General features: G+C 34.8%; 1 protein-coding gene across 1 annotated transcript; it reads right to left on the bottom strand.

The window, feature by feature from the left end:
• Positions 1-1026: 1026 nt before the first annotated feature.
• LOC130962083 (cyclin-dependent protein kinase inhibitor SMR3) lies at positions 1027-2337 on the bottom strand. Its single transcript, XM_057888175.1, has one exon. The coding sequence runs from the start codon at positions 1942-1944 to the stop codon at positions 1459-1461; it is 486 nt and encodes a 161-aa protein (XP_057744158.1). The 5' UTR covers positions 1945-2337; the 3' UTR covers positions 1027-1458.
• Between the last annotated feature and the right edge of the window lie 21858 nt (positions 2338-24195).

The following is a 24195-nucleotide window of genomic DNA, read 5'->3' on the forward strand; positions in this document are numbered from 1 at the left end:
ACAAGATGAAATTCAAAATTTTTAATACTTATTTAAACAAACTAATAAAATAACCACCTGATCGAGTAAAAAACTAAAATCTTAATTACCTTTAAATTAAGATAACGAGCCCAAATAAAAATTACAAATTTATAAGTGTTTAACGTTTTATCTTGTGGCGCGCTCACTTTAGAGAAATTTTTCCAATATTCAAACAAAATTTGTGCTTCTCCGTCTATTATTCTCTATCTACTGAATAATAATGATGCTCACAATTCGGAAGTGAATCCACGGTGCAACAAGGTAAGAGTGTAATCATTTCATCCATAACAACTGCTTATTATAATTATTATTATTTCATCTATCTCACCGTATAATATTTTTTGGAATCCGAAGAATATTTCTCTAAGCGTAAAACTGAAGAAAGAGTCTATCATGAGAACAAAAAATTTATGACCAACCAAACCCAACCCTTTAATTGAGTGATATGAATCTTGATCGATATGTATATCATCAGAATAATAATATAGAATTTTTCTTCTTCCTTTAGAACATGGCTTATATGATAATACCTTACTTATTTGGTACAAAAGAAACTGGTTGGAGCAGTAAATAAAGTTAGAAATATTCTACAACGGCCATCATATGAGTTAGTCACACTACGCCATTATATTCTACTCTTTATTCTTCTATATACGTTCTGATCTTTTGAAACACTTTAGCTTTACACGGTAACAACCCGGTTTAGAATATCGATTAAGATCTCAAACAAGAGAAAACAAAAAGGTCCAAGCACATTAACAACTGAAAAAACGAAAGTAACAAGATAGATGCTCTAATTATTTGGAGTAGCTTTAATGAGGGCTTTCAATATGGGATGATAAAAATGATTGATCCACAAAATACACAATTAATTAAACTAATAGTTATTATACGGATAATATATCCAATGAAATTCTAAATTTATTTAGATAGTCTCATAGCCAATAATATTAAACTCACTAAAAATTATTATTTTGTGCAGATTTTGCACACATAAAAAGCAGAAGGTAAGCTCTTTTTTCCATAGGCTTTTTGGGTAAAATGGTCATGGATCATTATTTGCTACAAAATTCTAAATCTACAACAAATTACCTGCAATATTTTGTTTTTCATCACAAAGTAACCTTTGAAGTTCACATGTAATATTTGCAATGAGTTCTAAAATTTTAAGTACTAATTGTTCGTTCATCTAATTTTTTCTATGAAACAATAGTATAACAAACATAATTCCAGTGCCAAACTAAAAAAATAATAATAATAAGAAAAAGAAAGAAAACTAACCAAAGTTATGGTGAAGCTGAGAATCAAGTTCATCGCATTGCACCCATTACATGACACACTACAGAGAGGAAACCTCATCAAACCACACAAATGTGGAAGAAAACATGCTTGCTTTTGCACCATAGATTATATATTAATATTAATATTAATATTATATCATTCCCTTCGAATTTTCTTGCTGATTATTATTTGGTCTGAAGAAAGAAGCTGATGATGCTTTTGTTGTGGTGTTGTTCTCTGAAACAATAATTCAACTTCTCTGGAGAGATCAAGTGGGTGGTATCTGCAGCTGACGATGCAGCAAGACGGCGGCGACGACGATGACGGCGGTTTTCTCTTGAGAGATAACAACGGCGGCTTTGGTTTTCTTGGTGCTGGTGGGCATCGCTTTGATTCTATTGGGATTCTTTGATCCATTGATGTTGGAGTCTTGAATCCATCATCATCAACATCAATTTCTTCTTCTTCTTGCTCCTTTCTTGATTCTAGGTCTCGTTGCTTGGAAAGTACTATTATACCCTCGAGGTAGCCTCCTTCTTCTTCTTTGATCTCTTTGTCAATAATATTATTGTTGTTATGATGAGAAGAAGAAGAAGAAGGCTTGGAACATGCAACACTAATTTCCAGATTTCCCATCTTCATAATAATAATAGTAATAATAAAACCCTCAATTTTCTCTTTTTTTTTTTTAATCTCGCATGTTTTGATTGAGAAGAAGATATATGTTTCTTGGAGGAAATTGAGTAAATATGAAGCTAGCTATAGCTATATGAAGAAGCTAAGAATAAGAAGGTGGGAATGAAGAAAAGATAATGAACATAAAAGAGAGTACTATATTGTTGGTGGTTAGTTATATCATAATATTTTTCTTTCCTTCTTTGTTTTGGTGATTTTCTCTTATAGCTTCTTTGGATGTACTTTTTTTGAGAGAGATGAATGAATGTGTATAGTACATGGTTATAAAGAGGGAGAGGGAGAAGAAGTTAAAGAGTTTTATTTTATAAGATGCATTGGATCCTACGCCCCCAATAGAGAGAGAACGCTTTGAAAGCTTCCACCTTCTTGTTTAACTGCTGTCTCTTCTAATAACCCTTCTTTCTCCTATTTTTAATTCAATCATATTAAATTTTCATCACTAGAAAATACATGTCTTATTTAGATATTTATTTTATTTACTTTTTCCTCTGTCTATGAATAATTATTTTTAAAGTTAATTTTTTATTTATATTTGTATAGAATTTGAATGTATTATTTTTTCCCATCTTTTTTACTATTTCTTTTTCCTTGGAATTATTAGTTTACAAATAAGTAATAACTATTTTCTGTCCAAACAATATAGAGGAATTATATTTCTAGAGTGCTGTCATTTTAATAATTTCTTATAAGTATGTTTGTTGAAATCTTTAAAGACTTATTCATGAATAAAATGAGTATTTGATAAAACTAAAGTATTGTTTCTACTCAAATTCGACTTATCTTTTTTTTTCTCCACTATATAAATTTGATAAATATTTAAATACCCTTTTATTTTTTTAATATTGTTAACAAGTGTCTTTAATTACAAAATTAAAATTTATAATACATTCATCATTAGAAAAGAAAATAATTTTTTTATTATAAATACTATTAACAAGTGTCCTAATAGCAATAATTAACCAAAGATGACTACCATAAAAATGTCTTTATATAAAAATAATAACTAAAATATAGACACACATTATATTAACTAAAATATGTGTGTGAATATTCATCCTTAACCGAAATTTCTTTATTTTAAAAAATAAAATACAGTCTGCTCTCTTTTATTTTTAAAATATACAATCCCTTCGTTTATAATTCTAAATAAAATACATTCCTCTCCCCTGTATGAAATAACATAGGTACATAAGATACTATTATTAAGTGTAGAATTTAAATAACATTACACTTTGCTTTTCTTCTTTGTGTTTGTTTAAGAGTAACATTAAAATATTCTTTTGTTGTGGAATTATGCTTTGCTTGGGAACTTTGATGCATCTATGCACGTGATTTGCTTCTTTGGGACCACTTACTCACCGAATCTACATAGACTAATGTTTATTAGACCCCATAGCTTTATCCTATCTCTCAAATATCCATTGTTGTTGTTGAAATAATGCATCTCTCTCTCTATATATTTTTCATGAATAACAAACGATGCTTTGTTTCTCTTGCAAGCAATACATCAAACGTAAAAAGCTCCAAAAGTTTGACTTTACTAGAAGGTCTACATCATATATATTCATTCATTCATTTGCATGCTCTTTTTCTAAGTGTTGGTTTTTATCATTTGAAACTGTACCATTCACTATTTTCAAGGCCACTTGGATTCCCGTTACTTTACAATATCTTTTCTTTTCTTTTCTTTTTTAAATTAAAAAATTAAATATTAAAATGATATGCTAACTTAATTTTTTTTTGTGATTTTACAAAATTTAAAAGGACAAAGTCTAATCAAGATTTATCTTAATCAATATATTGTTGCATATTCAAATAAAATTTGAAATTTTAATATTTATTTAAATAAATTAATGACTCAGATTAATTAAAAATACCTATCAACTGTACAACTTCTGATTATTAATTCTTTTAAAATTTTATAAAATTCATAAGGTAATAGTAATTGTTGCTTACGACGTGCAAATTTTAAGAGGCATTAGGACATGCATATGTTAAGAGACTATAAACAAATAGTTAAATACCAAATAGCGTAATAGCAATTTATGAATATATATATATATATATATATATATATATATATGCAGTAGCACAAGCTTTAAACTGAACGCCATTGTAATTATTTATTTAAATTCACAAAGAGAATTATTATACTAAAATTAAAAATAAATTCTAATAATTAAAATTTTGGTGAGTTTATCACCAGGCATTTTTAAAATTTAGGTCACAATGTCTAACCTTAAATACACTTATAAAACACTTATAATATTATCCAATAATTCGTCAAAGAAGTGATGATCACATCAATAGTGAGAATTTAAATAGTCTTCATATATATAACACACATGCATGTTAAGAGAATAAGAGGCTATAAACAAATAATTCAACAACCAATAGTAATAGCAATTTAATGAATTTGAATATATGCAGCAGCACAAGCTTTAAAACAAACGTCATTTTAATTATTTATTTAAATTCACCAAGAGAATTATTATATTAAAATTAAATGAAAATTTTGGTGTTTTTATCACCAGAGGCATTTTTTTTTTAAATGTAGGACACGATGTCTAACCATAAATGCACTTATACACATATATTATCCAACATATCAAATACTTGGTCACATTGAGAATTTGGATGCTTTGTTGAGTTGTCATTCTCACACGCTAAATATATTTTAGGTATAATACTCATTTAATATGTCTGTTTTCTCGGTCTAATTATGTTTGATAAAAAATTTTTTTTAAATATATTTAGACGTATCCAAATATAATAATGCGTCAATATATTTAATTTTATTTTTAGTTTATATTCTGAAAATGTGTTTGTAAATAATATGTATTATAAGTTATTAATACAAAAATAATAAAAAATGATTTATATAATTAAAAATAATTAATTTATTAATTTTCATAAAATATCAAAATATATATTATCATAATTTATCTACAAACTTCTTTTTATTTTATACATATATTGTGTCTTCGTATTTATCAAAATTAAAATGACGGTGTCGTATCATATCTTGTGTCTCTGTGTATTACCAGAGACGGATGCATGTGTATAAGTGTGGAGACAAGCGCCTCCAATACAATTTGAATTTTTTTTTAGTAGTATATGATAATAAAATTTATTTGTCCATCTCCACTAAATTATTGAATTTGACCCCACAATAATTTTTTACTCAATTTTTAGTACTTCATAGTCAATTTAAGAATTTTATATTAAATATTATTAGAATCATCAATTCTCAATTTAAATAAAAATTTGTGTTTTTTTCTTCGAAATCGACTCGAAAGAGTATTATTTATCTTTTTTTATATTAGTTTTAATTTTTTTTGTAACAAGTGCATTAATTGAAAGAACTTTTTTAACTATGAATTTTAATAAAAATTGGTTTCTAATTGTATGAGAAGTAAATTTTTAAATATATATATATATATATATATAAGAGTAATACTACACATTTAAGTCTTTTAATGAACTAAGTCTAATCAAGTTAAACAATAAGACTTTGAATAATGTTAGTCATAACTTATTTTTATGATCTTAGACTAATTTAGTTGGATTTAGTTAACAAAAAAATTGAATATGTAGTATTATTCTACATAAAAAGAGATATATTTCGATTGTATTATTAAAAAAAAGATTATTCAATTTTTTAAAAATATAAAACCTAAATAATAAAATTTTAAAGTGTAAAGTATATTTTTTGTCCCTGAAGTTTGACAAAAGTTTCAAAAATACCCTTAAGTTTTATTTTGTTTCAATTTTGTTCCAAAAGTTTTCGATTTGCATCAAATATATATCCATTGACGGCTAATTTTTCAAAAAATTTAAGACTAATTCAACAATAATTTCATAAGAACAACTCTCAACATAAGCAAATCAAGCATAATTTTCATACATTATTGTTAGATTAGTCTTAAATTTTTTGAAAATTTAGCCGTCAAGGGTATATTTGACGCAAATAAAAAACTTTTGGGACAAAACTGAAACAAAATAAAATTTAGGGGTATTTTTGAAATTTTTGCCAAACTTCAGGAATACAAAGTATACTTTACCAAATTTTAAATTATATGTTATCTTTTAAATTACTATTTTAGTGTTTTAATTTATAAATTATATGTTTTAAAGACTAATCATATTATATGTACATACAAAAAATTACATATATACATATTGAAATAAAAAATATAAATTAAAAATAAATTAAAAATACATATATTTATATATAAATATCTAACGATTAATGAATAATTTAATAACTAATTTTTATGTACACATAATATTTTTATTATATTATATATATTTTGTCCCACTATCAAAATTTTTTAGATCCCCACTATAGGCTACACCATAGGCGGCAAATGGTGGCACCCTCTAGCAGCGGTTTCGAAAAGCATTGCTAAATGGCTGGGGTGCCAATTTTGGGTGGTGCGTGCAGGTATGTTTGGTTCTTACCAGTGGTATCAATTTTAACATTAGGTTAAGTGTTTTTTTCTTTGGTCCAAAATTAAACTATGTTAAGATTTAATTATATGTTGAATATTAAGAAAGGGGAAAAAATAAATAAAATAGATAATGTCAATTCAATTGTTATAGTAGAGAGTTATAATTAAGTAATCAAAGTTGAACGGATTCTAAATTCAATGTTCCCAGCTGCCCCGCTCCAAACTCTTCAAAACTAGCTACTTCCTATATGTTGGTAGTTCTTTATTTATTTATTATTTATTCGATAATAATAATGAGTATATTGAGCCAACTCATCTATGACAAAACCAAAGTCTTATCTTTTGTCTTTCTCAATGACGACAGTTATTTATTTCACAATTTATTTTATTTTATTTTATTCCTAGTGTATATAAAAAAAACTCTAATTGTTCGCCTCATGTTGTTACCAAAAAGGAAAAAAGAAGTGATTGTATTTTATGTTTTCTTGTTGTGTGTGCAATAAACTTTTTTTATGGTGGGTTGATATATCATTCAAATATAAAGGATGATGAGATGCATGACTTCAGAATAAGGAGGATCCAATATATATAATGTCCAACTTCTAGTTTTATTTAAAATTCCATAAGCTCTGCATGGCAATGAAATACATACTTTTGTCTTATAATATCTGTTACGTTGGGTAACCGGAAATTAGTAGATCGGATTTGTTGGGTTGGTCCAATCGTATGAAGGAGGAAGTCTCCGACTAGGTTCGTATCAAGGAGCCTCCGTCCGACTTGTGTACATGAAGGAGTGGGGGTGGTACCTGCAAAGACACTCTGATGTCTAAGTTAGCACAGGGTTTGAGAAGGTTTTAGAGTATTGGCACTTAGAGATACCTGAGGGGTGTTAGTGTATTTATAGTGGTGAACCAATAACCACCGTTGGAGTAGTTCCACCTTTTAAGGAGTATAATCGTCCCTTTATCTTAGGGAAGTTGAGATATGGCTCCTGGAAGTGGGTTGAGAGATTTTAGGGGCAGTTACTTATTCGAATAAGTGTTATCTGCCAGCTAATATTTGCTCCCGACTTCCTTAGGGTAGAGTCTATGTCGAATCCGACTTCTTCTGATAAGGTCGGTGAGTAGCGAAGTCCAATCTAGGGATTGGGCCTTTTTGGGTTCATTTGAGCCTGGGCCTTAGTGTTGGGTCAGGGTATGAATATTGCCCCTACTCGAGTTCGATCTCTTTTACTTAAGAGTTGGATTCAAATATTTGAACTTGGGCTTGTAGCCGACGTGATTTTAAAACCGACGTGATTTAAAAATTTTCAACAGTCGCGTCTAATCAAACGTCATGTCCGTTAGGGGTTTCGTATTTACACGTGGGGAGCAGTTACATTAGTAACGGCACATATCTTTAATGAAAGCCTCGTTTTACTGTTTTACCCCTGGCATATTTATAAATACTTTTCCTGCTCCTTCTTACCCCATATACAAAGGTTAGCCTTTTTCTCTCTCCTCTTTATTGTTGGGTGCTCTACTTTGTATTTTTAGAGGAATTTTGGCATGTTCATATCGAGTCTGCCTGTAAGCGTAGTGGTTCTGTTTTGTTGAGGGGCTTGCTTTATCCTTTTAGAGGTTCTGTGTTTGATTTCCTTTTCGTTTTTTTTGTAGGTCTCGCTGTCTTTTTTATCTACTTCTTTTACTACAAAAGATGTCTTCCCTCGAGTCTCTTTCGTGATGGGTAGATGTACTGTTCTAGGGGAAGAACCCTTAGTAGACACCGACTACCTTACTGACCTCCGCACCCACCATAGGATTTGTGTTCTTGATGAGGATGAACCCAAATATGAGTTGATTGCCCCGGGTCCTGAAGACTGGGTTTGTTTTGGGAGGGCTACTGACGCTGACTCTCATTTCTTTTTTATGTATGAGAGCCTTTTTACCCGTCTGGGAGTGTTTTTGCCTTTTTCTGATTTTGAGGTAGAGGTTCTGAACCACTGCAGAGTTGCCCCTACTCAACTTCGCCCCAACTCTTGGGGTTTCATGAAAATTTACCAGCTTGTCAGCCGAGAACTGGACTTCCCGACCTCTCTGAAGATATTTTTCTATCTTTTTCATATGACCAAGCCCTTCAGTGGGTAAAATAATAAGCAACAGTGAATTTCTTTTCAAGCCATTCAAGGTTAGAAAGTTTTTTCCATTTTTGATGAATCTTTCCATGATTTCAAAAACTTTTTCTTTAAAGTTCAAGCCGTGTAGGGTCACCATCCCTTTTTCCTGAATGAAAATTCTTCTCCCTATTTTTCTCTTTACTGGTTAGAGGCTTCTCCTGTGGATAAATATGGTCTGGATGACCTGGATGAGATTGAGGAGGCTGTTGTGGGGTTCTTCCGAGAAGTTTGGAGAATGGCCCCTAATATGGATACCAAAAAATTTCTTCAAGGGTCTTCGAGTTTTGTGCGGACCCAATTAGGTAGCTTTATTGTTGATTTGTTTTATTTTTGACTTGCAATCCTTCGATTTGCTATTTTTGACTTCTTCCAATTTGTAGACTAATTCTCTGTTTTCTTCATTTTCAGAAATGGTGAAGAAAAGTTCCAGCTTTTCCTACCAGAAAGTTCAGGACGCCAAGAAGAGGTCTCGGGCCTGAGTTGATGCTGCCAGGGCTGTTGGCACTCTTCCTCCTCCTCCTCCTCCTCCTCCTCCTCCTCCTCACAATTTGGGGACTTCCTCTCGTCTCATTATGGTATCCTCTTCTTCTGCTTCTTCTCTTCCTCCTCCTCCGGCTTGATCTTCTCCTGAAACTTCAAGGACATCTTGCTTAGCTTCTTGGTGCGCGGAATTGTGATCATCAATGGCGCCATCAACATGGTACGCTCAATTGCAATCTCAACTCTTTATCACAACTTCGCACAACTAACCAGCAAGTGCACTGGGTCGTCCAAGTAATAAACCTTACGCGAGTAAGGGTCGATCCCACGGAGATTGTTGGTATGAAGCAAGCTATGGTCATCTTGTAAATCTCAGTCAGGCGGATTCAAATGGTTATGGAGGATTAATGATTAAAAGATAAATAAAACATAAAATAAGGATAGAGATACTTATGTAATTCATTGGTGAGAACTTCAGATAAGCGTATGGAGATGCTTTGTCCCTTCCGTTTCTCTGCTTTCCTACTGTCTTCATCCAATTCTTCTTACTCCTTTCCATGGCAAGCTGTATGTTGGGCATCACCGTTGTCAGTGGCTACAGTCCCGTCCTTTCAGTGAAAATGTTCAACGCGCTCTGTCATAGCACGGCAATTCATCTGTCGGTTATCGATCATGTCGGAATATAATCCAGTGATTCTTTTGCGTCTGTCACTAACGCCCCACAATCGCGAGTTTGAAGTTCGTCACAGTCATTCAATCCATGAATCCTACTCGGAATACCACAGACAAGGTTTAGACTTTCCGGATTCTCAAGAATGCCGCCATCAATTCTAGCTTATACCACGAAGATTCTGATTAAGGAATCCAAGAGATAAACATTCAAGCCTTGTTTGCTTGTAGAACGGAAGTGGTTGTCAGGCACACGTTCATAAGTGAGAATGATGATGAGCGTCACATAATCATCACATTCATCATGTTCTTGGGTACGAATGAATATCTTAGAACAAGAATAAGCTGAATTGAATAGAAGAACAATAGTAATTGCATTAATACTCGAGGTACAGCAGAGCTCCACACCTTAATCTATGGTGTGTAGAAACTCCACCGTTGAAAATACATAAGAACAAGGTCCAGGCATGGCCGAATGGCCAGCCTCCCAAAGAGGGTTCAATCATAAAAACATGATCAAAAGATTCTCTAATACAATAGCAAAAAGGTCCTATTTGTAGAGAACTAGTAGCTTAGGATTTACAATGATGAGTAAATGACATAAAAATCCACTTCCGGGCCTATTTGGTGTGTGCTTGGGCTGAGCATTGAAGCTTTCATGTGTAGAGACTTTTCTTGGAGTTAAACGCCAGATTTTGTGCCAGTTTGGGCGTTTAACTCCCATTCTTGTGCCAGTTCCGGCGTTTAACGCCAGAATTCTTGAGCTGACTTGAAACGCCTGTTTGGGCCATCAAATCTCGGGCAAAATATGGACTATTATACATTGCTGGAAAGCCCAGGATGTCTATTTTTCAACGCAATTGAGAGCGCGCCAATCGGGCTTCTGTAGCTCCAGAAAATCCACTTCAAGTGCAGGGAGGTCAGAATCCAATAGCATCTACAGTCCTTTTCAGCCTCTGAATCAGATTTTTGCTCAGGTCCCTCAATTTCAGCCAGAAAATACCTGAAATCACAGAAAAACACACAAACTCATAGTAAAGTCCAGAAAAGTGAATTTTAACTAAAAAATAATAAAAATATAATAAAAACTAACTAAAACATACTAAAAACAATGCCAAAAAGCGTATAAATTATCTGCTCATCACAACACCAAACTTAAATTGTTGCTTGTCCCCAAGCAACTGAAGATCAAATAAGATAAAAAGAAGAGAATATGCAATGAATTCCAAAAACATCTATGAAGATCAGTATTAATTAGATGAGCGGGGCTTTTCTTTTTGCCTCTGAACAGTTTTGGCATCTCACTCTATCCTTTAAAATTCAGAATGATTAGCTTCTATAGGAACTCAGAATCCAGATAGTGTTATTGATTCTCCTAGTTAAGTATGATGATTCTTGAACACACCTACTTTATGAGTCTTGGCCGTGGCCCAAAGCACTCTGTCTTCCAGTATTACCACCGGATACATACATGCTACAGACACATAACTGGGTGAACCTTTTCAGATTGTGACTCAGCTTTGCTAGAGTCCCCAATTAGAGGTGTCCAGGGTTCTTAAGCACACTCTTTTTTTTTGCCTTGGATCACGACTTTATTTTTACCCTTGCCTTTTGGTTTAAAGGGCTGTTGGCTTTTTCTGCTTGTTTTCTCTCTTTTTTTTTGTATTCACTGCTTTTTCTTGCTTCAAGAATCATTTTTATGATTTTTCAGATCCTCAGTAACATGTCTCCTTTTTTTCATCATTCTTTCAAGAGCCAACATTCATGAACAACAAATTCAAAAGACATATGCACTGTTAAAGCATACATTCAGAAGTCAAAGTATTGCCACCACATCAAAATAATTAATCTGTTATAAAATTCAAAATTCATGCAATTCTTCTCTTTTTTAATTAAGAACATTTTTCATTTAAGAAAGGTGATGGATTCATAGGACATTCATAACTTTAAGGCATAGACACTAAGACACTAATGATCATAAGACACAAACATAAATAAAACATAAAGCATAATTTTCGAAAAAAAAACAGAAAAATAAAGAATAAGGAGATTAAAGAATGGGTCCACCATAGTGATGGCGGCTTGTTCTTCCTCTTGAAGATCTTATGGAGTGCTTGAGCTCCTCAATGTCTCTTCCTTGCCTTTGTTGCTCCTCTCTCATGATTCTTTGATCTTCTCTAATTTCATGGAGGAGGATGGAATGTTCTTGGTGCTCCACCCTTAGTTGTCCCATGTTGGAACTCAATTCTCCTAGGGAGGTGTTGATTTTCTCCCAATAGTTTTGTGGAGGAAAGTGCATCCCTTGAGGCATCTCAGAGATTTCATGATGAGGAATTTCCTCATGTCCATGAGTGGGATCTCTTGTTTGCTCCATCCTCTTCTTAGTGATCGGCTTGTCCTCATCAATGAGGATGTCTCCCTCTATGTTAATTCCAACTGAATTACAGAAGTGACAAATGAGATGAGGGAAGGCTAACCTTGCCAAGGTAGAGGACTTGTCCGCCACCTTATAAAGTTCTTGGGATATAACCTCATGAACTTCTACTTCCTCTCCAATCATGATGCTATGAATCATGATAGTCCGGTCTATAGTAACTTCGGACCGGTTGCTAGTGGGAATGATTGAGCGTTGGATAAACTCCAACCATCCCCTAGCCACGGGCTTGAGGTCATGCCTTCTCAGTTGAACCGGCTTCCCTCTTGAATATCTCTTCCATTGAGCGCCTTCTTCACAAATGTCAATGAGGACTTGGTCCAACCTTTGATCAAAGTTGACCCTTCTAGTGTAGGGGTGTTCATCTCCTTGCATCATGGGCAAGTTGAATGCTAACCTTACATTTTCTGGACTAAAATCTAAGCATTTCTCCCGAACCATTGTAAGCCAATTCTTTGGGTCCGGGTTCACACTTTGATCATGGTTCTTGGTGATCCATGCATTGGCATAAAACTCTTGAACCATTAAGATTCCAACTTATTGAATGGGGTTGGTAAGAACTTCCCAACCTCTTCTTCGGATCTCATGTCGGATCTCCGGATATTCACTCTTTTTGAGTTTGAAAGGGACCTCGGGGATCACCTTCTTCATGGCCACAACTTCATGGAAGTGGTCTTGATGCACCTTTGAGATGAATCTCTCCATCTCCCATGACTCGGAGGTGGAAGCTTTTGTCTTCCCTTTCCTCTTTCTAGAGGTTTCTCCGGCCTTAGGTGCCATAAATCGTTATGGAAAAACAAAAAGCAACGCTTTTACCACACCAAACTTAGAAGGTTTGCTCGTCCTCGAGCAAAAGAAGAAAGAAGAGAGTAGAAAAAGAAGAAATAGAGGAGATGGAGGGGTGCTTTGTGTTTCGGCCAAGGGGGAGAAGTAGTGTTTAGGTTGTTCACAGGATTCCTTTCAGAAGTGTACATGAATTGGTTATTTGCAACCATTTCAATGAGTTCTTGAGCTTCTGCAGGCGTCTTCTTCAGATGAAAAGATCCTCCAGCAGAGCTATCCAATGACATCTTGGACAGTTCAGACAGACCATCATAGAAGATACCTATGATGCTCCATTCAGAAAGCATGTCGGAGGGACATTTTCTGATCAATTGTTTGTATCTTTTCCAAACTTCATAGAGGGATTCACTTTCCTTCTGTCTGAAGGTTTGGACTTCCACTCTAAGTTTACTCAATTTTTGGGGTGGAAAGAACTTTGCCAAGAAGGCATTGACTAGCTTTTCCCAAGAGTTTAGGCTTTCTTTAGGTTGTGAGTCCAACCATATCCTAGCTCTGTCTCTTACAGCAAAAGGGAATAGCATAAGTCTGTAGACCTCAGGGTCAACTCCATTGGTCTTGACAATGTCACAGATTTGCAAGAATTCAGCTAAAAACTGATGAGGATCTTCCAATTAAAGTCCATGGAACTTGCAATTCTGTTGCATTAGAGAAACTAATTGAGCCTTAAGCTCAAAGTTGTTTGCTCCAATGGCAGGGATAGAGATGCTTCTCTCGTAGAAGTCGGGAGTAGGTGCAGTAAAGTCACCCAGCACCTTCCTTGCATTGTTGGCATTGTTGTTATTTTCGGCTGCCATGTCTTCTTCTTGTTTGAAGATTTCTGTTAGGTCCTCTACAGAGAGTAGTGCTTTAGCTTCTCTTAGCTTTCACTTCAAAGTCCTTTCAGGTTCAGGGTCAGCCTCAACAAGAATGCTTTTGTCTTTGCTCCTGCTCATATGAAAGAGAAGAGAACAAGAAAGTATGAAATTCTCTATGTCACAGTATAGAGATTCTTTGAGGTGTCAGAGGAAAAGAAGAATAGAAGGAGAGGGTAGAAGAAGAATTCAAACTTATCTAGAAAGATAGAATTCGAATTATTGATAATGGAGGAGTGTTAGTCCTTAAATAGAGGGATGTGAGAAGAGAGGAAGAATTTTCGAAAATAAAGTAAGAGATTTTGAAATAATTAAAAGAAATTTTGAAAAATTGATTGGTAATTTTCGACTAAGATTGAGAAAGTAATTAAGTGATTTTTGAAAAAGATTTTGAAATTAGAAATCAAAAAGATATGATTGAAGACTATTTTGAAAAAGATGTGATTAAAAAGATATGATTGAAAAGTTATGGTTTTAAAGAGATATAATTGAAAAACAATTTAAAAAGATTTGATTTTTAAAATTAATGACTTGGCTAACAAGAAATTTAAAAGATATGATTCAGACATTAAACCTTTCTCAACAGAAAAGGCAACATACTTGAAATGTCGAATCAAATCATTAATTGTTAGCAAGTATTTTTTTTTTGAAAAATGGGAAGAAATTGATTTTGAAAATATATGATTGAAAAGATATGATTTGAAAAAGATTTGATTTTGAAAAATTATGAAAACTTGAAAAAAAATTGAATTAAAAACAAAATCTGCCCTCTTGTGCCATCCTGGCGTTAAACGCCCAGAATGGTATACATTCTGGCGTTTAACGCCCAAAATGCTACCCTTTTGGGCGTTAAACGCCCAGCCAAGTACCCTGGCTGGTGTTTAAACGCCAGTTTTCCTTCTTCACTGGGCGTTTTGAACGCCCATCTTTTTTTGTGTAATTCCTCTGCTGTATGTTCTGAATCTTCAATTCTCTATATTATTGACTTGAAAAGACACAAATTAAAAAAAATTGAATTTTTTATGATGAGGAATAATCAAAATGAAACTAAGATCAAATAAACAATGCATGCAAAACACCAACTTAGAAGTTTGTATACTATTGACACTAACAAATTGAGAATACATATGAGAAACAACAAAATACTCAAGACAAGAGAATTTAAAGATCAGAGCAAGGAAATCATCAAGAACAACTTGAAGATCAATGAAGTACATAATGCATGTAATTTTCGAAAATTAGAAGAATAAAGACATGCAATTGACACCAAACTTAAAATTAGACACTAGACTCAAACAAGAAACATAAAAATATTTTTGGTTTTAAGATTTTATAAAAATTTTTGTGCTTTTTCGAAAATTATATGGAAAAGATGATAAAGAGATTCAAAATTTTTAATAAGAATTCCAGGAATCATGCAATGTTAGTCTAAAGCTTTAGTCTAAAGAAATTAGACATGGCTAGCCAAGCTTTAGCAGGACATTACATTCGAGAGCTAAATTGATGAGAATCAATCAGCTTTGGTGATGATAAAAACATCACCTTGAAACTCTAGAATTTATTCTTAAAAATTCTGAAGAAAAATACCTAATCTAAGCAACAAGATGAACCGTCAGTTGTCCAAACTCGAACAATCTCCGGCAACGGCGCCAAAACCTTGGTGCACGGAATTGTGATCATCAATGGCGCCATCAACATGGTACGCTCAATTGTAATCTCAACTCTTTATCATAACTTCGCACAACTAACCAGCAAGTGCACTGGGTCGTCCAAGTAATAAACCTTATGTGAGTAAGGGTCGATCCCACAGAGATTGTTGGTATGAAGCAAGCTATGGTCATCTTGTAAATCTCAGTCAGGCGGATTCAAATGGTTATGGAGGATTAATGATTAAAAGATAAATAAAACATAAAATAAAGATAGAGATACTTATGTAATTCATTGGTGAGAACTTCAGATAAGCGTATGGAGATGCTTTGTCCCTTCCGTCTCTCTGCTTTCCTACTGTCTTCATCCAATCCTTCTTACTCCTTTCCATGGCAAGCTGTATGTTGGGCATCACTGTTGTCAGTGGCTACAGTCCCGTCCTCTCAGTGAAAATGTTCAATGCGCTCTGTCACACCACGGCTATTCATCTGTCGGTTCTCGATCATGTCGGAATAGAATCTAGTGATTCTTTTGCGTCTGTCACTAACGTTCCACAATCGTGAGTTTGAAGCTCGTCACAGTCATTCAATCCTTGAATCCTACTCGGAATACCACAGACAAGGTTTAGACTTTCCGGATTCTCAAGAATGCCGCCATCAATTCTAGCTTATACAACGAAGATTCTGATTAAGGAATCCAAAAGATAAACATTCAAGCCTTGTTTGCTTGTAGAACGGAAGTGGTTGTCAGGCACACGTTCATAAGTGAGAATGATGATGAGCGTCACATAATCATCACATTCATCATGTTCTTGGGTACGAATGAATATCTTAGAACAAGAATAAGCTGAATTGAATAGAAGAACAATAGTAATTGCATTAATACTCGAGGTACAGCAGAGCTCCACACTTTAATCTATGCTGTGTAGAAACTCCACCGTTGAAAATACATAAGAACAAGGTCTAGGCATGGCCGAATGGCCAGCCTCCCAAAGAGGGTTCAATCATAAAAACATGATCAAAAGATTCTCTAATACAATAGCAAAAAGGTCCTATTTGTAGAGAACTAGTAGCTTAGGGTTTACAAAGATGAGTAAATGACATAAAAATCCACTTCCGGGCCCATTTGGTGTGTGCTTGGGCTGAGCATTGAAGCTTTCATGTGTAGAGACATTTATTGGAGTTAAACGCCAGTTTTTGTGCCAGTTTGGGCGTTTAACTCCCAATCTTGTGCCAGTTCCGGCGTTTAACGCCAGAATTCTTGAGCTGACTTGGAATGCCTGTTTGGGCCATCAAATCTCGGGCAAAGTATGAACTATTATACATTGCTGGAAAGCCCAGGATGTCTACGTTCCAACGCAATTGAGAGCGCGCCAATTGAGCTTCTGTAGCGCCAGAAAATCTACTTCGAGTGCAGGGAAGTCAGAATCCAACAGCATCTGCAGTCCTTTTCAGCCTCTGAATCAGATTTTTGTGCAGGTTCCTCAATTTCAGCCAGAAAATACCTGAAATCACATAAAAACACACAAACTCATTGTAAAGTCTAGAAAAATGAATTTTAACTAAAAACTAATAAAAATATAATAAAAACTAACTAAAACATACTAAAAACATACTAAAAACAATGCCAAAAAGCGTATAAATTATCCGCTCATCACTTCTACTTTTGCGACAGGGGGCTCTTGGAAGGTTTCTTGGATCAGGCTTCTATTGTTCTCCCTGATTTGGTACTTGCTATGCTTGGAGAGGGCATCTGCCTGGCTATTGAGATCCCGAGTTATGTGTTTGACTTCGGTTTTTGCAAAACGCCTGAGATGCTCCAAGGTTTTGTCCAAGTATCTTTCATATTGGGGTCTTTAGCCTGATACGCTCCATTTATTTGTGAGGTCACCACCTGAGAGTCGCTGAACACTACTACTTTCGTGGCACTGACTTCTTCTGCCAATTTTAATCTTGTAATCAAGGCTTCATATTCTACCTGATTGTTAGAAGCTGGAAATTCAAATTTAAGAGAGAGTTCTATTTGAGTTCCCTCTTGGTTGACTAATATTATGGTTACACCGCTTCCAATTTTGTTTGAGGATCCATCTACATATAGCTCCCATGTAGTGGATGCTTCCTCCTAATCTCCTGCATATTTTGCTACGAAGTCGGTGAGGCATTGAGCTTTGATTGCCATCCAAGTTTCGTACTTTAAGTCGAACTTGGATAGCTCTATTGCCTATTGAACCATTCTACTCACAATATCCATCTTCTGAAGGATTTGCTTCATGGGCTGGTTCGTTCAAACCCTTATTGTGTGAGTTTGAAAGTAAGGTCGTAGCCTCCGAGAGGCTACTATTAAGGCATATGCAAACTTTTCAAGTTTTTGATACCTTAATTAAGGGCCTTGTAGGACTTTGTTGGTGAAGTATACAGGATGCTGCCCGACCTCGTCTTCCTGTATTAGAGCTGAGGCTACAACTTTGTCTGCTACGGACAAATACAGGATGAGTTCTTCCCCAACTGTAGGTTGGGTCAGAATGAGAGGTTGGCTTAAAAATCTTTTGAACTCCTGGAATGCTTCTTCACACTCAGGAGTCCATTCGAACTGGCATCCTTTTTCTTAGTAGGGAGAAGAGTGATAGGAATCTTAATGCTGATCCTGCCAAGAACCTGGAGAGAGTGGCAAGTCGGCCATTCAGCTACTGGACCTCCCTTAAGGGAGTCAGGCTTTTCATTTCTAGGACTACTTTACACTTGTCAGGATTGTCTTCGATTCTCCTTTGTGTAAACATAAATCCTAGAAACTTTCCTGCCTCCACCGCGAAGGTACATTTTGCAGAATTTAGTCTCATCCCATACATTCTTATGGTGGTGAAAACTTGCGAGAGGTCTGTCAAGAGATCGGCCTCATCCTTGGTTTTTACTAGCATGTCGTCTATGTAGACTTCCATTAAATTCCCAAGGTGAGGAGCAAACATCTTATTCATCAGCCTTTGATATATGGCTCCAGCATTTTTCAGCCTAAAGGGCATGACCACATAGCAATAGTTTACTCTAGGCATGATGAAGGATGTTTTTTCTTGATCTGGCTTGTACATCGGGATTTGGTTGTATCCTGAGTAAGCGTCCATAAAAGACAGATTTGATACCCCGAGCTGGAGTCTACTAGGGTATCAATATTTGGTAGTGGATATGGGTCTTTAGGACACGCCTTGTTCAGATCGGTGTAGTCGACGCACATCCTCCACTTGCCATTTTGCTTTTTAACCAGCACTACGTTTGCGAGCCACGCCGGATACTTGACCTCTTTAATGAAGCCGACTTCTAGAAGGGCTTGTACTTGTTCTTCCACCACTTGGGCCCGCTCTGATCTGAGCTTTCGTCTTCTTTGTTGAACAGGTCATGACCCGAGGTACACTAACAATTTATGTGACATGAATTCGGGATCTATCTCTGCCATGTCAGAGGCTTTTCGAGCGAAGAGGTCGTAATTTTCTTGTAGGAGCCTTATAAGTTCCTGCTTCAGATCTTCTTTCAGGCTGGTTCCTATGTTGGTATTTTTTCCTTCCTCTTTTCCGACCTGTACTTCCTCAGTTTTCCCCCCAAGTTGTGGTCGTAACTCTTCCCTAGCTCTAACTCCTCTGAGCTCAATGGTGTGAACCTCCTTGCCTTTTTCTCTCAGGTTCAGGCTTTCATTATAGCACTTTCTCGCCAGTTTTTGATCTCCCTTTATGGTTGCTATTCCCTCTGACATTGGAAATTTCATACAAAGGTGGGGGGGTAGACACCACTGCTCCGAGCCGATTTAGGGTTGTCCTACCTATTAAAGCATTATAGGCTGATCCCACATCGACGACTATAAAGTCGATGCTCACATAGTCGTCGCTCAGAGTTTTGGATTTTGCCCCCTTTCCAAAAGTTGTGTGTAAGGGGATGAATCCTAGTGGCTTTATTGGTGTGTCCCCCACTCCATACAGTGTATCAGGATAAGCTCTTAACTCCTTTTTATCCAGTCCCGAGTTATCAAAAGCCAGTTTGAACAAGATGTCGGCTTAGCTTCCTTGATCCACCAGGGTTCTGTGTAGGTGGGCATTTGCAAGGATCATAGTTATCACAACTGGATCATCATGTCCAGGGATGATGCCTTGCCTGTCTTCTTTAGTGAAAGAGATGGTAGGAAGGTCGGGAGCTTCGCCCCCGACTTGGTAGACTTCCTTCAAGTACCTCTTGCGAGATAATTTTGTGAGGTCGCCTCCACCGAATTCCCTCGAGATCATATGTATATGTCTTTCCGGGGTCTGTGGTGGTGGATCTCTTCGGTCCTCATCATCTCGTTTTCTCTTGCCGTGATGATCCGACCTTTCCATGAGATATTTGTCCAGCCGACCTTCTCTGGCCAGCTTTTCTATAACATTTTTAAGGTCGTAACAATCATTTGTTGAGTGACCATATAGTTTATGGTACTCACAGTAGTCGCCACGACTCCCCCCCCCCCCATTTTATTTTTGATGGGCCTAGGGGGAGGTAGTCTTTCAGTATGGCAAATTTTCTTGTAGACATCAACTAGGGAAACTCGTAGAGGAGTATAGGAGTGGTATCTCCTAGGCCTTTCAGGGCCGACTTCCTCTTTTTTCTTGAGCTCTCTCTCTTTCTCTTTTGATGAGTGAGAGTGCCCAAGTTGCCAACTTGGCTCTCAAAACCTAGCATTTTCCTCCATGTTAATGTACTTCTCAGCTCTTTCTTGTATATCACTCAAGGAGGTCGGGTGCCTTTTTGAGATAGACTGGGAGAAGAGGCCTTCTCGAAGTCCATTTACCAAGCCCATAATCATTGCCTCTTTAGGCAGATCTTGAATCTCCAAACACACTTTATTGAACCTTTCCATGTAATCCCTTAATGGTTCGCCGACCTCCTGTTTTACACCCAAGAGGCTCGGTGCGTGCTTTACCTTATCCTTTTGGATAGAGAATCGCATGAGAAACTTCTATGAGAGGTCGTCAAAACTAGTGACTGACCTTGGAGGGAGGCTGTCGAACCACTTCATCGCTGCTTTGGTAAGAGTTGTCGAAAAAAGCTTTGCAGCGAGTGGCATCAGAAGCGTCGGCCAAGTACATCCGACTTTTGAAATTGCTTAAATGATGTTTTGGATCAGTGGTTCCATCATAGAGGTCCATATTAGGGCATCTGAAATTCCTTGGAACTTTGCCCTCATGATGTCCTCGCTAAACGGATCCTCTCCTCCTAAGGGAGAATCTTCTCGGTTGCTGCGAGAACTTCGACTTTTAAGAGCGGACTCCAGCCTTAAGAGCTTTTCTTCTAGCTCTTTTCGTTGCTCAATCTCGTTCCTCAAGTTTCTCTCTGCCTCTCGCTGTCACTCCAGCTCTTGCTCCAACTGTTCCAGGCGCCCTTCGTGGAACAATCCCATGAAATTAGCTGCATGGGGTTGTCCCTCCTTTCCTGATTCGTGCCCTTCAGAGGAGTTTACCTTCGGGTCCTTGACTCCTGAAGTGTGTTCTTTATGCTGGTTGGTCACTCCTTGATGAGTGGCCATATCCCCGTCGTGGTTTCTAACATCCTGATTCTCTTGCTCAGAATCAGATGCTGTTTTTTGTCTTCGTGTAAATCGTCCGCCATCACTGGTCGATCTCTCAGGTCCCCAGCAACGGCGCCAATGTTACGTTGGATAACCGGAGATTAGTGGGTTGGACTCATTGGATTGGCCCAATCGTCTGAAGGAGGAAGCCTTCGACTAGGTTCGCGTCAGAGAGTCTCCGTCCGACTTGTGTGTATGAAAGAATGGGGGTGGTACCTGTAAAGACACTCCGATGTCTAAGTTAGCACAGGGTTTGAGCAGGTTTTAGAGTATTGGCACTTAGAGATACCTGAGGGGTGTCAGTGTATTTATAGTGATGAACCAATAACCACCGTTGGAGTAGTTCCACCTTTTAAGGAGGATAATCGTCTCTTTATCTTAGGGAAGTTGAGATTTGGCTCCTGGAAGTAGGTTGAGAGATTTTAGGGGACATTTACTTATTCGAATAAGTGTTATCTGCCAGCTAATCTTTGCTCCCGACTTCCTTAGGGTGGAGTCTATGTTGAATCCGACTTCTTCTGATGAGGTTGGTGAATAGCGAAGTCCAATCTAGGAATTAGGCCTTTTTGGGTTTATTTGAGCCTGAACCTTAATGTTGGAACAAGGTATGAGCAGTATCTATCTATGAGTGTATCTTGTGTTATATATATGGTAACTTTTTGGTATTTCGTTCAACCTTGAAGCTACGATAAGGTTGTATTTGTTAAACACATTTGAGAGGATAAAAGTGTGTTTAAATACTTTGAACGTTGTTCTTTGATGTTTGGCAACTTTTCTTCTCTGAACGCCAACGTGATTTTGCATCCCAAAAGTCCGTTCACTAGAAGCAAGAAATTATAGCTTCTACGTTTAGGTTTGTTGCTAGTCATTATTGGTTTTTTCCATAATTTTTTTAAATAAAAAATATTGAGAGTATTAAAACAATTATTCTAATTTTTGTGCACTATTTATTATTCTAATTTTTTATCATATGTATTATTGTTTCTTTTAGAAATGATAAATTAAATAAAAATTAATTATAAATAATAATAAAAATATAACTAATAAAAGTTAGAACCTAAAATAATAATAAAAATAAGATTATTAGGAGTACTTAAAAAGAGTACTAAAATATGTTATTTTATATATTATTTTTAATTTAATAAATAAATATTAATTTTACAATAAAAAATACTTAAAAAATTGTCAATTTTTGTATGTTATTTATAATTTTATAAATAAATATTCATTTTTATTACAATAGTAAAAAAATATAATATACTAAAATAGAGTACTATAAAAAAATATTATATAAAAAATATAAAAAAAGTATAAAAAAATTAAATATACTTAAAAAATAATATTATAATTTAATATTATATTTTTTAGTAATTAATTAATTATTTATCTAGAAGTGATTTTAATTAATATTATCCAAACAATATTTATTTTATCAAAATCAATTTTAATAAAAATTACCAAACATAAATTATGGTGGCACAAACTCACTTCTACCCAAAATCAATTTTATAAAATAACTTTTATTCAAACTCCAGTTTTATCAACGTAAATGTAAACACACACTAAGTTAAATTATATATAGTCAGAACATCATACATCACAAAAAATTAATTAAATTATCTAGACTAGCTAATTTTATACCTTCATACTTTCATATAACTGTAATTATATAGAATAATATTAGAAAGAGGGACAATAATTTAAAATTATTTTATTTAATTTAATATTAATAATTTTATATATATAATATTTGTAATTATATATTTATTATATTTAAAATTATTCATTTATTTTATAAATAATTAAAGAATGCAAAATAAAAAACTTTGAATATTAAAAAAATAAAAATAAATAACTATGACTACCTTTGTCTCCCTAATTTTAGTTCCCAAACATTTTGGTTAGCAAAATATATTATTGCAATGACAGTTATAACTATTACTTTGTATCGATACAATTAAGTTGTAAATGAGATAGATCGAATATTAGTGGGCAACGATGATTATTATTTAACAAACATTAGAGAATCCAATGAAAGATCACGTTATCATATATCATAAAAGTTCAAAATCCATATGTAACATCACATTACCTAACCAAATTAATGAACTTTAGTTATGTCAACGAACTCCTTCATAATATAATGTACCTGTTCAGTTTCTTCTTTTCCGTTTTCTTCCTAAAAAAATTACACACCTAGCTACATTCATGTGTTTTGGTGGGTACGTTGAATACCCTAATTAAATTAAGAGAACAAGTATAAATTAATTCATATTTTACATATATAAAGTCTAAGAGTGGGAAATCTGAGGAGCACTTGGATTACTTTTGGTAGATATAATCTTCTTCAAGAGATTGTGGATTATTGTTTTGTTTTATTTGGAAGTCACTTTTAATATGTATATTATTAACTAAAGAGCTTAATCATTATATGCAACAAAAGTTGGACATAAAAAATCATAATATTAATAATTAAATAATGTGTAGTTTGTAATTTTTTTTTAAAAATGAAAAATTATTAAATCAAACATCTTTGCCACTACTACAATAATATATAATTAGATGTTTGTGTAATTTTACCCTAACTTGGCATGCAAATTAAATATTTAATTAAATCCATATATTAATATTGGTCATATTTGTGTTATATATGCTTTAATTTAGATTGGTCGCTTTCTACTTTAACTTGTATAGTAATTAAGGGGCGAAGAAGTGAAAAAGTCAGTGCCCCATTCACCCACTCAATTCAAAGATATGATATTAAGTCACTGCTTAGGATTCCTTGACCGAGGAAAGAAGCAATATCTCAGATTTGGTGAGCTTCCACAGCTATATGATGGATGGGGTACCTCTTTTATGATGTTATTATCACACACAACCAGTGAACTACTCATATTTTGTCTAAGTTTTCAAACTACATACATTAACCCACATTAAAGGTTTTTACCATGAAAGTCTAATGATACTCGCCATATATTTGTCATCTTATTACCGCATCTCACGTAAAAGTTTTTTTTTTTTTTTTGAATTTGTGTAAATTTTTATATAATTTTTTTTTATTTGTCTTATACTAAAATTTTTCTTTTA

This window comes from Arachis stenosperma, chromosome 2 (assembly GCF_014773155.1).
Source record: "Arachis stenosperma cultivar V10309 chromosome 2, arast.V10309.gnm1.PFL2, whole genome shotgun sequence".
Taxonomy (NCBI): Eukaryota; Viridiplantae; Streptophyta; class Magnoliopsida; order Fabales; family Fabaceae; genus Arachis; species Arachis stenosperma.

Bases quoted from the DNA above. Each gene is read 5' to 3' on its own strand.
- LOC130962083 (XM_057888175.1), bottom strand. From the start codon at position 1,944: ATGAAGATGGGAAATCTGGAAATTAGTGTTGCATGTTCCAAGCCTTCT.